Source organism: Salpingoeca rosetta (assembly GCF_000188695.1).
Source record: "Salpingoeca rosetta unplaced genomic scaffold supercont1.34, whole genome shotgun sequence".
In the NCBI taxonomy this organism is placed as follows: Eukaryota; class Choanoflagellata; order Craspedida; family Salpingoecidae; genus Salpingoeca; species Salpingoeca rosetta.
In genome coordinates this window covers 452574-465073 of record NW_004754900.1, presented here as the reverse complement: position 1 = coordinate 465073, position 12500 = coordinate 452574, and the positions used below count along the sequence as shown (strand labels likewise).

The 12500-nt window shown below is 58.5% G+C and overlaps 5 protein-coding genes across 5 annotated transcripts in view; 3 read left to right on the top strand and 2 right to left on the bottom strand.

The window, feature by feature from the left end:
* Positions 1–1988, top strand: part of PTSG_10760 (uncharacterized protein) — a 2568-nt gene extending 580 nt beyond the window's left edge. The window contains exons 2-3 of the mRNA XM_004988667.1: positions 165–548; positions 839–1988. Coding sequence (XP_004988724.1) covers positions 165–548; positions 839–1959 — 1505 coding nt within the window. The 3' untranslated portion in view covers positions 1960–1988. The remainder of the gene's footprint in view (positions 1–164; positions 549–838) is intronic.
* A 236-nt stretch (positions 1989–2224) lies between these two features.
* PTSG_10759 (elongation factor 2) lies at positions 2225–6317 on the bottom strand. The gene is made up of 3 exons (XM_004988666.1): positions 6078–6317; positions 3533–5485; positions 2225–3195 (listed from the first exon to the last, which is right to left on the bottom strand). Exons 1-3 carry the CDS (start codon positions 6078–6080, stop codon positions 2629–2631), a joined length of 2523 nt encoding a protein of 840 aa, XP_004988723.1. The 5' UTR covers positions 6081–6317; the 3' UTR covers positions 2225–2628.
* A 184-nt stretch (positions 6318–6501) lies between these two features.
* PTSG_10758 (uncharacterized protein) lies at positions 6502–8116 on the top strand. Its single transcript, XM_004988665.1, has 2 exons — positions 6502–7484; positions 7749–8116. The coding sequence occupies exons 1-2, from the start codon at positions 6589–6591 to the stop codon at positions 7852–7854; spliced, it is 1002 nt and encodes a 333-aa protein (XP_004988722.1). The 5' UTR covers positions 6502–6588; the 3' UTR covers positions 7855–8116.
* Positions 8117–8431: 315 nt separating this feature from the next.
* Positions 8432–10615, bottom strand: PTSG_10757 (SS-A/Ro ribonucleoprotein). The gene has a single exon (XM_004988664.1). It carries the CDS (start codon positions 10405–10407, stop codon positions 8488–8490), a length of 1920 nt encoding a protein of 639 aa, XP_004988721.1. The 5' UTR covers positions 10408–10615; the 3' UTR covers positions 8432–8487.
* Positions 10616–10643: 28 nt separating this feature from the next.
* PTSG_10756 (atypical/ABC1/ABC1-B protein kinase) overlaps positions 10644–12500 on the top strand; it is a 5461-nt gene continuing 3604 nt past the window's right edge. The window contains exons 1-6 of the mRNA XM_004988663.1: positions 10644–10937; positions 11168–11265; positions 11463–11574; positions 11761–11919; positions 12126–12164; positions 12353–12431. Coding sequence (XP_004988720.1) covers positions 10821–10937; positions 11168–11265; positions 11463–11574; positions 11761–11919; positions 12126–12164; positions 12353–12431 — 604 coding nt within the window. The 5' untranslated portion in view covers positions 10644–10820. The remainder of the gene's footprint in view (positions 10938–11167; positions 11266–11462; positions 11575–11760; positions 11920–12125; positions 12165–12352; positions 12432–12500) is intronic.

Genomic DNA, 12500 nt, shown 5'->3' with positions numbered 1-12500 from the left:
TGTGTGCGTATTTATGTGTGCATGTGTTCGTGTCTTGTTCGTGTGCATGTGTGTGTATATTTGAGTGTGCGTGCGTGTCTTGCTTTTGAGAGCACACTTCACGCCCATTCACCAATTCACGCTCCTCCTTCCACAACCACCAACCACCAAACACATGTAATTAGTCTGCTGCCATGATGGCAAACACTGCTGTGCACATGGATATCACTGTGCTGGCTCCCGCTGCGAGGCAGATGATGTGGAGCAGCACCCATACATGCCGTGGATGCCGCTATACAACCTGTGCCGGGGACCTTTGCCGACACAGCGGTTGAAGAACGTGGTGGATGACACGGACTTTGTGTACTTCAGCGACAACGGCGACATTGAGAGGCCGGACAGGTCAGGCATCCGCATGGCTGTCATTGTGGTGCATGGTGCTGCCCGCAATGCCGACGAGTACTTCTGCTCCATGCTCGAGGCTGCGGCGCTGCAGTCCCACTACCCGCGCAACTCCGTCGCCGTGTTTGCACCTTGGTTCATGGAGCCCCAGGACAACCCTCCGGACGGTGAGCATTGGGGCGCTCTGTGTGTGTGCATGTGTGTGTGTATCTGTGTGTGTGTGTATCTGTGTGTGTGTGTATCTGTGTATCTGTGTGTGTGTGTGTGTGTGCATCTCTCTCTCTCTCTGTGTGCCTGCCTTTCTGTCTCTGTGTGTGCGTCTGCTTTCCTCTGTGTGTGCGTGTGTGATTGCATGTATCTGTTCCACAAACTCCTTCCACACACTCCTCGTCTCACCACCACCTTACTCACGCCTACTTCGCTCCCCCTCCCTCCAACCTCCCCCACTTCAACCCAGGCGTGGTGTACTGGAGCGGTGCGGACGAGAACGGCGTGTGGCGGTCTGGGCAGGAGTCGGAGCCCAGCGCAACCAAGACGGGCGCCACCACCAGTAGTTACGCCATCCTCGACCGCATGCTCAAGGCGCTCAACTCCACGCACACGTACCCGAAGCTGCAGCAGGTGACGCTGGTCGGGCACTCGTCTGGCGGACAGACGGTCCAGCGCTACGCCCTGACGCAACATGCGCTGCACCTCGGAAGCGGGCTTGCCCGCGCGTTCCGCTATGTGGTGGCCAATCCTTCCTCCTACTGCTACCTCGACCCGCGCAGGTGGATTGACGGGGACCTCGTCATCCCCACGGAGGAGCAGCTCAACAACTGCGACAACTACAACATGTGGGAGTGGGGCCTGGACGGCGCGTTTCCGCTGTACGTTGCCAACGGGCGGCCCGTGGACACCCTCAAGCAGGCGTACGCGCACCAGCACGTGGTGTACCTGCTTGGCGGCAACGACACGTGCAACGAGGACCTGGAGCCAGGCTGCCAGTCGCACGGCCTGGAGAAGACATGCATGGACATGTTTGAGGGGCGGTTCAGGCTGGAGCGCGGGCAGCTGTACTTCAAGTTTGTGCAGGCGTTCTTCAAGCGGCCCGTGCACAACATCTCCGTGGTGCCAAACGTGGGGCACGACCACACGCTGGCGTTCCAGTCCACGCAGGGCCTTGCTGCCATCTTTGAGCCCGGTGACGACGTGTTGGGTGCAGCTGGTGGCGGCCTGAAGCAGGCGGCGAACGTCACGCTCGCTGTGCTGGCGTCGGCGGTGGTGGTGGCCATATTGGTTGGCATCTACCGCAACCTCAAGCGCAAGTCAGCGCTCATGCCGTCATCCTTGCTCGGGCCTCATGGTGGTAGTGGTGGTGGTGGTGGTGGTGGTGGTGGTGGCACCAACAACAGCAGCAACACGCTGCACTCTGCGCTCGCCTCTGTGTCGCAGCACACGGGCTCGGGGGCCATCATGTCGTCCTCGCGCTACCGGCAACTCAAGGACAGTGATGATGATCATGATGAGCATGATGCTGGCAGCCAGCCCTACACTGTGTCGTCGATTCGACAGCCTTTTGTTGACCGTGATGACTGATCGAAATGTGTGTGTGTGTGTGTGTGTGTGTGTGTGTGTGTGTGTGTGTGTGTGTGTGTGTGTTTGATCCGACATGCATGTCCTTGATTGCTTGCCCCTTTGCCGCTGTCCTGTGTGCACAAACTCTTGAGTACACTTTTGAAATCCTCATGTCACATCGGTACAGCACCTTCAGAGCGCGCGCACACACACACACACACACAACACGCAAGCGCCGTGCCTCTGCTCTCTCTCTCTCTTCGCACTGTGTCTTCCACATTCTCAATTGCGGAGGATTTGCCGAGGGCTGCCCGTGTACTTGACAAGGCGTGAAAGCCTTTAAAACATCATCAGTGGTGAGCTGGTCGCCTGAGATGACTTCCTTCACATACCAAACGAGAGAGCATGGAGAGCGACGAAGACAGCAGAGAACGAGCACAGCGGCAGCACAAATGACGCAAATGACGCACACGCACAAGACACGTCACCGACCGAACATTGCTGGTTTGGTCGTAAAGAGTCGCATAGAGCAACACAAAACACAGACAGAACAGCGTGGAGAAGAAGGAAGAAAGGGCAGAGTATAGTAGGAGCGCAACGTAAAGAAGGGGAAGACGACACCAACATGGATGCACAACACGACACCCGAAAGGACCAAGACTATCCACAAACAAAACAGCACGGGGGAGCTTAGAGCTTGTCGTAGTACTTGTCCAGAGGGAAGGGCTCGGGGGAGAGACCCTTGCGGGTACGGGACTTGTTGACAATCTGACCGGCAATGGAGGATGGGTCGAGAGGATCGGCGGTGAGCACCTGCCAGTGATCGAAGACGCACTGGGGGAAGGCCTGGCCACCGGTACCGGCGCGGAGGGCAGAGTCGAAGCCAAAGGACTCCATGACGGGCAGGTAAGCCTTGACGTTGTACATGGGGGTACCGGCAACGCGGTTCTCCTCGAAGACGTGACCACGACGGCGGGTGAGGACACCGTAGATGCCACCAATGGCGTTCTCTGGGCACTGAATCTCGACAAGGAAGACGGGCTCCATGAGGCGGGGAGAGGCGGTGAGGCAGCACGCGTACATGCAGCGGCGGGCGGTGGGGATGATCTGGCCGCCACCGCGGTGGATGGCATCGGTGTGCAGGGTGACATCGTAGATGTTGAAGCGGATGCCGCGCATGTTCTCGTCGGCGAGCACACCCTCCTTGGTGGCCCACTGGAAACCAGCGACGACGCTGTCCTTGATCTCGTTCAGGTACTGTGTGAATGAGAGGGAGCGGGAGAAAGGAGATGGGGTTTTGAGTGAGTGAAATTGCAGTGCAAATGAGCGGGATGATGATGCCGCGTGTGAGTGCCGAACAACAAGAGGTGGAGGAACATGGCGGATAACAACAACCCCTCAGCAAAAAATTAGAGTGTTTAACATTGAATAAAGCATCACCATACGCCATACAAGGCGCACGTCAGATGTAAATCAATGATGTGCATCATCAGGAGGAGAGGGAAACCACTGTGAAGTCGAAGGCCTGGCCGCAAGACAAACAACAGCATTGACGAAAAAAAAAATCCAACAATAATAGCACAGTCGCGCTCACCTGGACACCCTTGGAGACATCGACGACGACGTTGGGGCCAGTGCCCTCAGGGCCGAAGCACCAGATCTTACGGGCATCGGTGAGGTCCCACTCAAAGTTGTCGGCGAGGTAGCGGGCGCGCTCCTTAGGGTCCTGCCTGGAGGTGACCTTCTCGTCCTCAATGGCCTCAGCGAGACCCTCGGCGAGAGGCTCGGCCTTCATGAAGAGACGGTTGTGCTTGTTGGGGGACTTGGAGAGGCACATGATGTTGGACATCTCGGAGACGGTCTCGCGGTAGGACACGACGGGCTCGGACTTCTTGATGGGGATCTGGGCGTGGTCCTCCTCGAGATCCTTGAGGCAAATCTCGAGATGGAGCTCACCGGCACCGGCAACAATGTGCTCGCCAGACTCCTCGATGATGCACTGGACCATGGGGTCGGACTTGGCAAGGCGCTTGAGACCCTCGACGAGCTTGGGGAGGTCCGAGGGGTTCTTGGCCTCGACGGCGACGCGGACGACGGGGGAGACGGAGAACTTCATGACCTTCATGTTGTGGGCGGCATCGGAGGTGGTGATGGTACCGGTCTTGACGAGGAACTGGTCGACGCCGACGAGACCGACAATGTTACCGGCGGGGACGTCCTCAATGGGCTCAATGTAGCGGCCCATCATGAGGATGGTGCGCTGGATGTTCTTGATGAAGAGATCGTCCTTCTTGCCGGGCACGTAGTTGGGCCCCATGATGCGGCACTTGAGGCCGGTGGCGACCTTGCCAGAGTAGACACGGCCGAAGGCGTAGAAGCGGCCCTTGTCGGAGGTGGGGACCATCTTGGAGATGTACATCATCAGAGGGGCCTCGGGGTCGCAGTTCTTGATGCCAAGGGCGGCCTCGTCGTCGTGGGGGCCTTCGTAGAGCATCTCCATACGGTAGGCCTGGGCGGTGACGGGGGAGGGAAGGTGGATGGCAATCATCTGCAGGAGAGCCTCACCGGCGGGGAGCCAGCGGCGCATCATGACCTTCATGAGGGGCTTGCCCTCGAGGCTCTTCTCGTCACCCTGGAGCTTGATGTCGAGCTTCTCGATGAGCTTGGCGGTCATGTCCTTCTTGAAGTTCATGACGGCGTCGAAGAGCTTGTAGATGGGGTCGAGCACGAACATGTTGAAGCCACGCTGGAAGCCGTCGCCCTCGGACTTGCGCCACTTCTTGGTCTTGGCGTTGAAGAACTGGTTGCCCCAGAGGCGGGACATCATCTTCTCAATGTCAATGCCAAACTTGGCAGAGTACATCTCGGCAAACTGCTTGAGGGTGAAGGCCCAGCCGTGGAGGCCGGAGCCAAAGCCGACGGTGCCCTTGGCGACGTCGACCTGGATGGGGCCCATGGGACCGTCGTCGTCACCGTAGGTGGCGATGATGACGTTGACGCTCTCGACGATGCGCTGGAACGTCTGGTAGAGGTCCTCCTTCTCCAGCTGGAGCTCGAGGAGAGCGCGGTCCATCTTGTTCATGAAGAGGATGGGCTTGATGCGCTCGGCAATGGCCTGGCGAAGCACAGTCTCGGTCTGCACGCACACGCCGGAGACGCAGTCAACGACGACGAGGGCGCCATCGGTGACGCGGAGGGCGGCCGTCACCTCGGACGAGAAATCGACGTGCCCGGGGGAGTCGATGAGGTTGATGAGGAAGGCGTTGCCCTGGCTCTCCTGCTTGACGAAGACCATGTCCTTCTCGTCAAGCTCGTAGTACAGGGAGATGGCGGTGGACTTGATGGTGATGCAGCGCTCCTGCTCATCGGCACGGGTATCCGTGAAGCGGGTCTCACCGGCCTTGGCACCGGCGATGATACCGGCCTTGGACACGAGCGAGTCCGTGAGGGTGGACTTGCCGTGATCGACGTGGGCAATCACAGACATGTTACGGATGTTGTGACGCTTGTCCATGATCTCACGGATCTGGCTCACTGTGAAATGCACCTGAGTTTGGAAAGAGAAAGGGGGCAGGGGTAGGGGTCGAGCGTGTGTGAGTGTGTGTGTGAGTGAGTGGGTGGTGTGGTGGATGGATTCAGCCATTGATGCATGTTTGTGTGTGCGTTGGAGCGAAGAAGGGGAACGGTCAAGAAGAGAAGGATGGTGAGAGAAAAGAGGGGGACGAAAAGGAAATCGGTTTTCAGATGCCATATTGGGTGGTGGTGGACCACGTGCGTGCGCATAAAAGCGATCGCAGATGAAGACAAGTTGGCAGACGCAAAGGCGAAAAAAACAACGAGGGAAGAGTGTGCAATCGTGGAGGAGAGGATCAACATTGGTGGCAAGGGAAGAGGAGGAAAACGAGCATGCACACAAGTCCGCCGAAGGTGGCAGTAGAATCGTCGACGCGAGGAAAACGCATATGTGCACATGTGCACATGTGCACATATGCATGTGTGCATGCACATGTCTTTGAGATCGCCCTCCCATAAAGAAGAGCGGGATGCTTGTGGATGCACTCGCTTGCACACACCCACACAAACCCAAGCACGCTCTCGTGTGCACGCACAGAGGCACAGGCACAGGCAGGTGCACTTACCATGGTGGCGGTTGTCTCGTGGGAGGGGTGAAAAGGGAGGGTGGGTGACCGGCAGGTGGATGAAGGGTGATGTGCACGCGGATGCGACCAAAGGGAAAAAGGCAGAATCAAGAGACACACGCGCACACAAGAGAGAGAGAGAGCAAGAAAGCAAGCAAGAAAGAAAGGTGAGAGCAAGCGGTTGCGCGCGTGGCTGGCAAATTTTTTTGTCTGCTGCTGTGGGTGGGTGTGCAGTGATTGCGCACGGCTTTTGTGTTGACGATCATTCGTTGACGATTTCTGTTGGTTTTCGCTGACGCGCATGCACGTGGGTTTTGCGGAATGTTGGCGGACGATTTACGGTGCTATTCCCGCCGATCAACTTTGACGTGCGCCAGAATGTGTACCTGAAATCAGGATTGAGCTCATAATCATCATGTCGCACCCGACAATCACCATCGCCGTGCTGACTGTGCTGTTTGTTGTCGTTGGCACTTGTTGTGTGGTGTGGTGGAAGGACACCTCTGAGACGATGACAGAGACAATGACTGGCGCGATGGCGGGGGTGACGGGGGAGGCGATGGCGGCGGATGGGGAGCTGGCGAGGAGCGCCACACGGCAAGAGGGCACACAACACACGAGGTTTCTCATCGAGAAGCACCGCAATGGCATCTTGACCGTGGCAAGTGTAGTTGAGAAGGAGGAAGAACTCCATGTGGGGAAGAAGGAGGGGGACGACACGAGGAAAAGTGCACAACATGTGCAGCAGCATGTGCAACAGCAACAGCAACAGCAACAGCAACATAAACAGCAACATAAACAGCAAAAACAACAGAAACAGCAACAGCAGCACACGCACCAACAGCAACACCCGCAGGGCCACAGGGAGAGGTTAACAGCAAGGCGGGTGCTGGGGTTGTTGTCCAGTCAGACGGAATCGGACGCCCTGCGACGGCTGTTTGTGGATGTGCTGCAGCACGGGGTGGACGACAATGGCCGCACTGGCGCCGGGTTCTTCTGGGAGTGCGAGCCAATGACCTTGCACACACTCGACGACACATTTCGGATGCGGCTCGTGCCCGCGCCTGCGCTGGACGCCATCAGCACAGACGTGGACGCCTTCAGCGAACACTTTGGCGGCACGGACGGCCAGCCGCAGCCGCGCGTGGTGCACTTCAGCAACCTGGGCGGCGACGCAGAGCTCACTGTGCCTGTTCCGCTGCAAGGGGTGGATACTCGCGCGTATGCGCACATTGGCACATACTATGGGCTGCAAGACCGCGTCGCTGTGGCGGCAGACGGCGACCAGGATTCGAGCAACGTCTTGTCGGCCTTGCAACAGCAGCGGCTTGATGTGCTCCGTGTCGCTGCGGACCAAGCCCTTGCTCGCCTCCATCGCCAGCCTGTCATCTGTCTCTCGACATCAGGGTGCGTGTGCGCTTGTGCTTGCGTGCGTGTGCTTGTGTGTGTGTGTGTGTGCGTGTGCTTGTGTGTATGTGTGTGTATGTGTGTGTGCAACTGTGCGTGTGTGTGTATGTGTGTAACTGTGTGCTTGTGTGTGGTTTTGTGTGTGCAACTGTGTGTGTGTGTGATATTAGCGAGGGCTGTCGATGATCCCGTGTTTGGCGACTGGAAGTCAAAGGTTGACTCACCGTGGCTCATCCTCGCCCCACACTGTCGCCACCACCACAGGCTTGGTGTGAGCTATCTCCATGTGCGCGTGGACGAGCGGCCCAAGTACTATGTCTCGCGCGACTTCAAGGACACCTACACACGGCTTCTGCGATCCCGCACATAGGTTGTGTGTGTGTGTGTGTTTGTGTGTGTGGCGGGAGGGGGCAGAGAACTCAATCGTTTGTCTCGATTGTCATCATCACTATTGTTGTTGTTTATGCTCTTGCATGTTTCTTGCTTGTCTCGCTGGGTCTGTTTTAAGTTGGAGTCGAATTGCATCGTGTGGCTACAGTTATCATCATCATCACACATTGGACAATGCAAATTTAAGTGGCAACGTGGCAACGCACAAGACACACCAGTCACAGAAATACATAAGCGCCAGCAACACGGTGCAAGCACAAGGATATAGGAGGGGGACAAGGAGAGGGGGGGGAGGGGAGGGACGGTTCAGCTATTACAATGCCCACCCATGGATGTTCACAACCAACACACACACACACACACACACACACACACACACACACACACACACACACACACACACACACACACACACACACACACACACACACACACACACACACACACACACACACACACACACACACACACACACACACACACACACATTCACACGCACGCAATTTACATTCACACACACACAACAACAACAACAACAACAACAACAACAACAACAACAACAACAACAACAACAACAACAACAAACACACCAAAACACACCAGCACATGCCCCTTAGCGCGCCGCCAGGTCGCCGCGAGCAAAAGCAGCCATGAGGAGCGGGGCGTTTGCATCAAAGCCAACCACGTCCAGCATGTTCGGGTCGCGCGGATCCGCAATGGTGAAACCCGTGGACGTCATGCCAACCACAATCAGCTTGGCGTTGGGCTTGTTCATCGTGGCGCGGTACTGTCGGAGGGCGTCGCACGGGTGCGTGCCACCGTACCACGTCTCGCTGTCCGTGTACACGACAAACACGTCCACGTCCATCTTGTGCTGCGTGGCGTACAGCATGGGCAGGGCGCAGTCGGTGCGCCCAAAGCTGCGGTGCTGTATCGTCTCCACCACCTCCTGCAGTGGCGCCGTGCGCGGAATGTCCAGCCGTGTCAGCTCGTGGCAGAAGGCAACCACGTCCACGTGCTCCTCCGTGCGCAGCGTCACGCAGGCAAGCGCCGCGGTTGCATCACGTGCGGTCAGCGGCGAGTTCATGATGGGCACGCTCATGGACCCGGACACGTCCAGCGCCAGCAGGTACCGCTCGTTGGTGGGCGCCACGTTGGCGAAGCTGGCGTCAAACGCGCGGTCCAGTGACGCAATCACGCGCGGATGTGGGGTCCACTCGCCCGCAGACGAGCGGAAGCCCTGCCCCTGCGCATACGTGGAGAGCGCAAGCAGCACGCTGAACGGGTGCACGCGCGCGCGACGCAGAGCAGCCTCGTCCCCCAGCTTCTCGCACACCAGGTCCAGGGCGCGCTGCTGATCCTCAGCGGTGATGCGGTCACGCACCTCCGCGGCCTCCCTGCGCTTTCGCCTTGCCTCCTCCTTCCTCTGCTTCTCCTCCCGCTTCGTGCGCGCCTCCTCGTCCTCGTCCTCGTCGTCGTCCATCGACTCGTGGCGCCGGCGCCCATCGTCACCGACGCTGCCCAGCTTGGCGCACTTGCGGCGCGGGTTGCGCCGCACGTTGTAGCGTGGGGACACGCGCAGGCCTGCCAGGCGCCTCTGCAAAGGCAGCACGCTGCTCTCCGCCTGCTCTGGCTCGCCGTCTTCGTCCTCCGGCGGCGTGGGGAACAGCCCGATGCGGGACATGGTTGCCAGGTTGCGCACCAGCGCCGTGAACGGCATGCCCGGCAGCATGGCAAGCCACACCCGCTTGCAGGACAGGAAGCGCGTGGGGATGTGCTCGCGGACGAGGGCGTGCTCGCCAATGGCGGCGACCACGTTGCCCACGTCCTCCTCGGCAGCGAGGCCGTGCAGCGCCGTGAGGAACGCGTGCAGCTCGCGCGTCGTCTCGTCCTCCGTCCATAGCGCCGCCTGCGCGAGGGCATCCTTGCCTTTGGTCGCGTACGCGTACAGGGCGTTGTGCGCGGCGTCCGCGGGCTTGGCGTGCGCCAGGCGCAGCACGTCGCCGTGGCGCCACTTGTTGCGCTGCTTGTATTTGGTCATGGCGTGGGCCAGCTTGTCCGCGGGCTTGCCGTTGTACCAGGCCGCAACCGCCCGCTGCTGCGCGCGGCCAAAGCCCTTGCCGTCCACAAACAGGCGGCAAAACTCCAGGAACATGAACAGGTGCGTTGGGATGCGGCACACCTCGCTCAGCACGGCGAACGCGCGCTGGCGCGTCGCAGTGTCGCCCTGCTTTGCACACAGCGCAAGCGCGAACAGGGTCGGGTCCTGCTTGGCGGCGCGGCCTTCCACGGACACGGTGCGCACGAGGTCCACCAGCTCCGCGCCCTGCCCGCCATCCAGCAGCCGCTGCAGGCACTGCGCGTTGTCGCGCGTCAGTTTCCGCGCGGACGCGTAGTACGTGCCAGAGTCCGAGCCCAGGATGAGGAACCGCAGCGCACGCGTCATGTCGCTCACCTTGAACACAAACCCGCCCGCGCTGTTCTCCACCTCGTGCGCATGCTGCTTCTGCATCTGCCCAGGACGGCTCGCCATGATTCTTGATCGTTTGGGCAGGAGGGAGTGAGAAGGAGAAGAAGACGAGAGGAAGGGAAGCTGAGATCACGTGCGGGCGAGCGAACACCGGAAGGAAGAAGGGATGAATGGAGCTGAGCAAGCAGTGCCGTCCACTGCACCGTCTCTTGCTTGCTTGCTTCATCACCGCACTGAGTCGCTTGCCTTCTTGTTGCTTGCTTGTTACAAACAACACAAACAAAATACTGCTGACTCAGCAAAGCCATGTGCTGACTCGGCAATCTCGCCGCCGATGATTTCACGCAAATTGCGCGGCGGATTCAAACACACACAACACACAACAAACAGCAACAGCCACCCCTAATCGTCATCACATCATCACCAACCATCATCACCCTGCCGTCTTCTCACCACCACAGAGTCGACGACCCGTGATGAGCCGCAGTACGTTGTGGCGGCGGGCCGGTGCCGTGCTTGCCGTCGGCGCGGTCGCAGCCCACCAATATGACACGCACTTCCGCTACGAGTGCTTCAACAGGAGCATGCGCACGGTGCGCCGCATGCTTGTCTTCATTCGTGTGAACAGCAACACACGTGGTGTGTGTGTGTGTGTGTGTGTGTGCGTGCGTGCGTGCGTGTGTGTGCGTGATGTGTGTGTGTGTGTGCGCGCTGTTGGGAGGTAAAGCAGGCTGCAGCGCGTGAGGTGCGTAAGGTCTCTACTGTCAGTTTGTGGCCTGCGCCCACATGCGTGCCAATTCCCCGCCACATCGTTTCTTCTCAGGCCGTTGCGGCGGTGCAAACCGTATGGGACTACAAGGTCGTCCTGGACCGCCACCCAGATATGATCAGCGACATTCACGCCAGGGTCGCTCGCAGATGGTGTGTGGGGGGGGGGGCGGGATTAGTTGTGTGTGCACCTTTGAGTCACATACACACATACACACACACGCACACACACACACACACACACACACACACACATACACACACACACACACACACACACACACACACACACACCCTCTCCCTTTCTCTATTTCACGCTCACCGTCTGTACTATACCACAACCCTCAAAGGTACAACATCTGCTGCAAGAACGCCGGGCTGTACATCAAGCTCGGCCAGAGCATCAGCATGCAGAACCACGTCCTTCCTCCAGAATACGCAGAACTCTTCGCGAACTTGCAGGTCAGCCGCGTGTGTATGTGCGTGTGTGTGTATGTGCGTGCGTGTGCTTGTGTGTTTGCATATAGGAGGTGTGCAATGTCACATACACACAGCTGAGGTAAGAAGATGCTGTGCGCATCTACATACACACTCGTGCACACTCATGCACGCTCACGTGCTTACATGAACACGTGGACACGAGGACAGGACAAGGCGCCAACGGTGTCCTACGAGGAAGTGTGCGCAGTGATGCGAGAGGACTTTGGGAAGGAGCCAGAGGAGATTTTCGCCGAATTCGACAAAGAGGCAATTGCATCCGCGTCCATCGCCCAAATCCACAAAGCAAAGCTCAAGGACGGCACCGCGGTGCGTGCGTGTGTGTGTGTGTGTGCGTGCGTGCGTGTGTGTGTGTGCGTGTGTGTGTGTGTGTGTGTGTGTGTGCGTGTGTGTGTGTGTGTGTGTGTGTGTGTCTGTGTCTGTGTGTGTATGTGCGAGGAGGGACAGTGCGTGTTTATGTGCCATTCGCCCCCTCACACACACGCACGTGTTATTGTTTGCCTTGTTGCCTGCAGGTTGCCGTCAAGGTGCAGAAACCAAACATCCGATACCAGGTTTGATCGACACCATTTGCATACACACTGGCGTTGTATGTGTGTGTGTGTGTGTGTGTGTTCATGTGTGCGTGCGTGCGTGAGGCATGCTCCGCAAGCGTGTACGCAGTATCATGCGCAAGCAAGCACCACGCAACCTGCCTCGCTTCACCGCTGACACATGCATGCATGCGTGCATGTGTTGGCAGATGCCGTGGGATCTGCTGTGCTACCGCGTGCTCGTCTGGTGCTTTGAAAAGGCGTTTGACCTCCCCATGTACTTCACAGGTCAGCCGCTGTCGTGGTGGTGGCGGTGGTGGCGATGATGGTGGTGGTGGTGGTGGTTGTTCTTGATCA

Coding starts and splice junctions, on each gene's coding strand:
- PTSG_10759 (XM_004988666.1), bottom strand. Junction 3,196..3,532: donor ATGTCTCCAAGGGTGTCCAG/GTGAGCGCGACT, acceptor TCATTCACACAG/TACCTGAACGAGATCAAGGA.
- PTSG_10758 (XM_004988665.1), top strand. CDS start 6,589: ATGACAGAGACAATGACTGGCGCGATGGCGGGGGTGACGGGGGAGGCG. Junction 7,485..7,748: donor ATCTGTCTCTCGACATCAGG/GTGCGTGTGCGC, acceptor CCACCACCACAG/GCTTGGTGTGAGCTATCTCC.
- PTSG_10757 (XM_004988664.1), bottom strand. CDS start 10,407: ATGGCGAGCCGTCCTGGGCAGATGCAGAAGCAGCATGCGCACGAGGTG.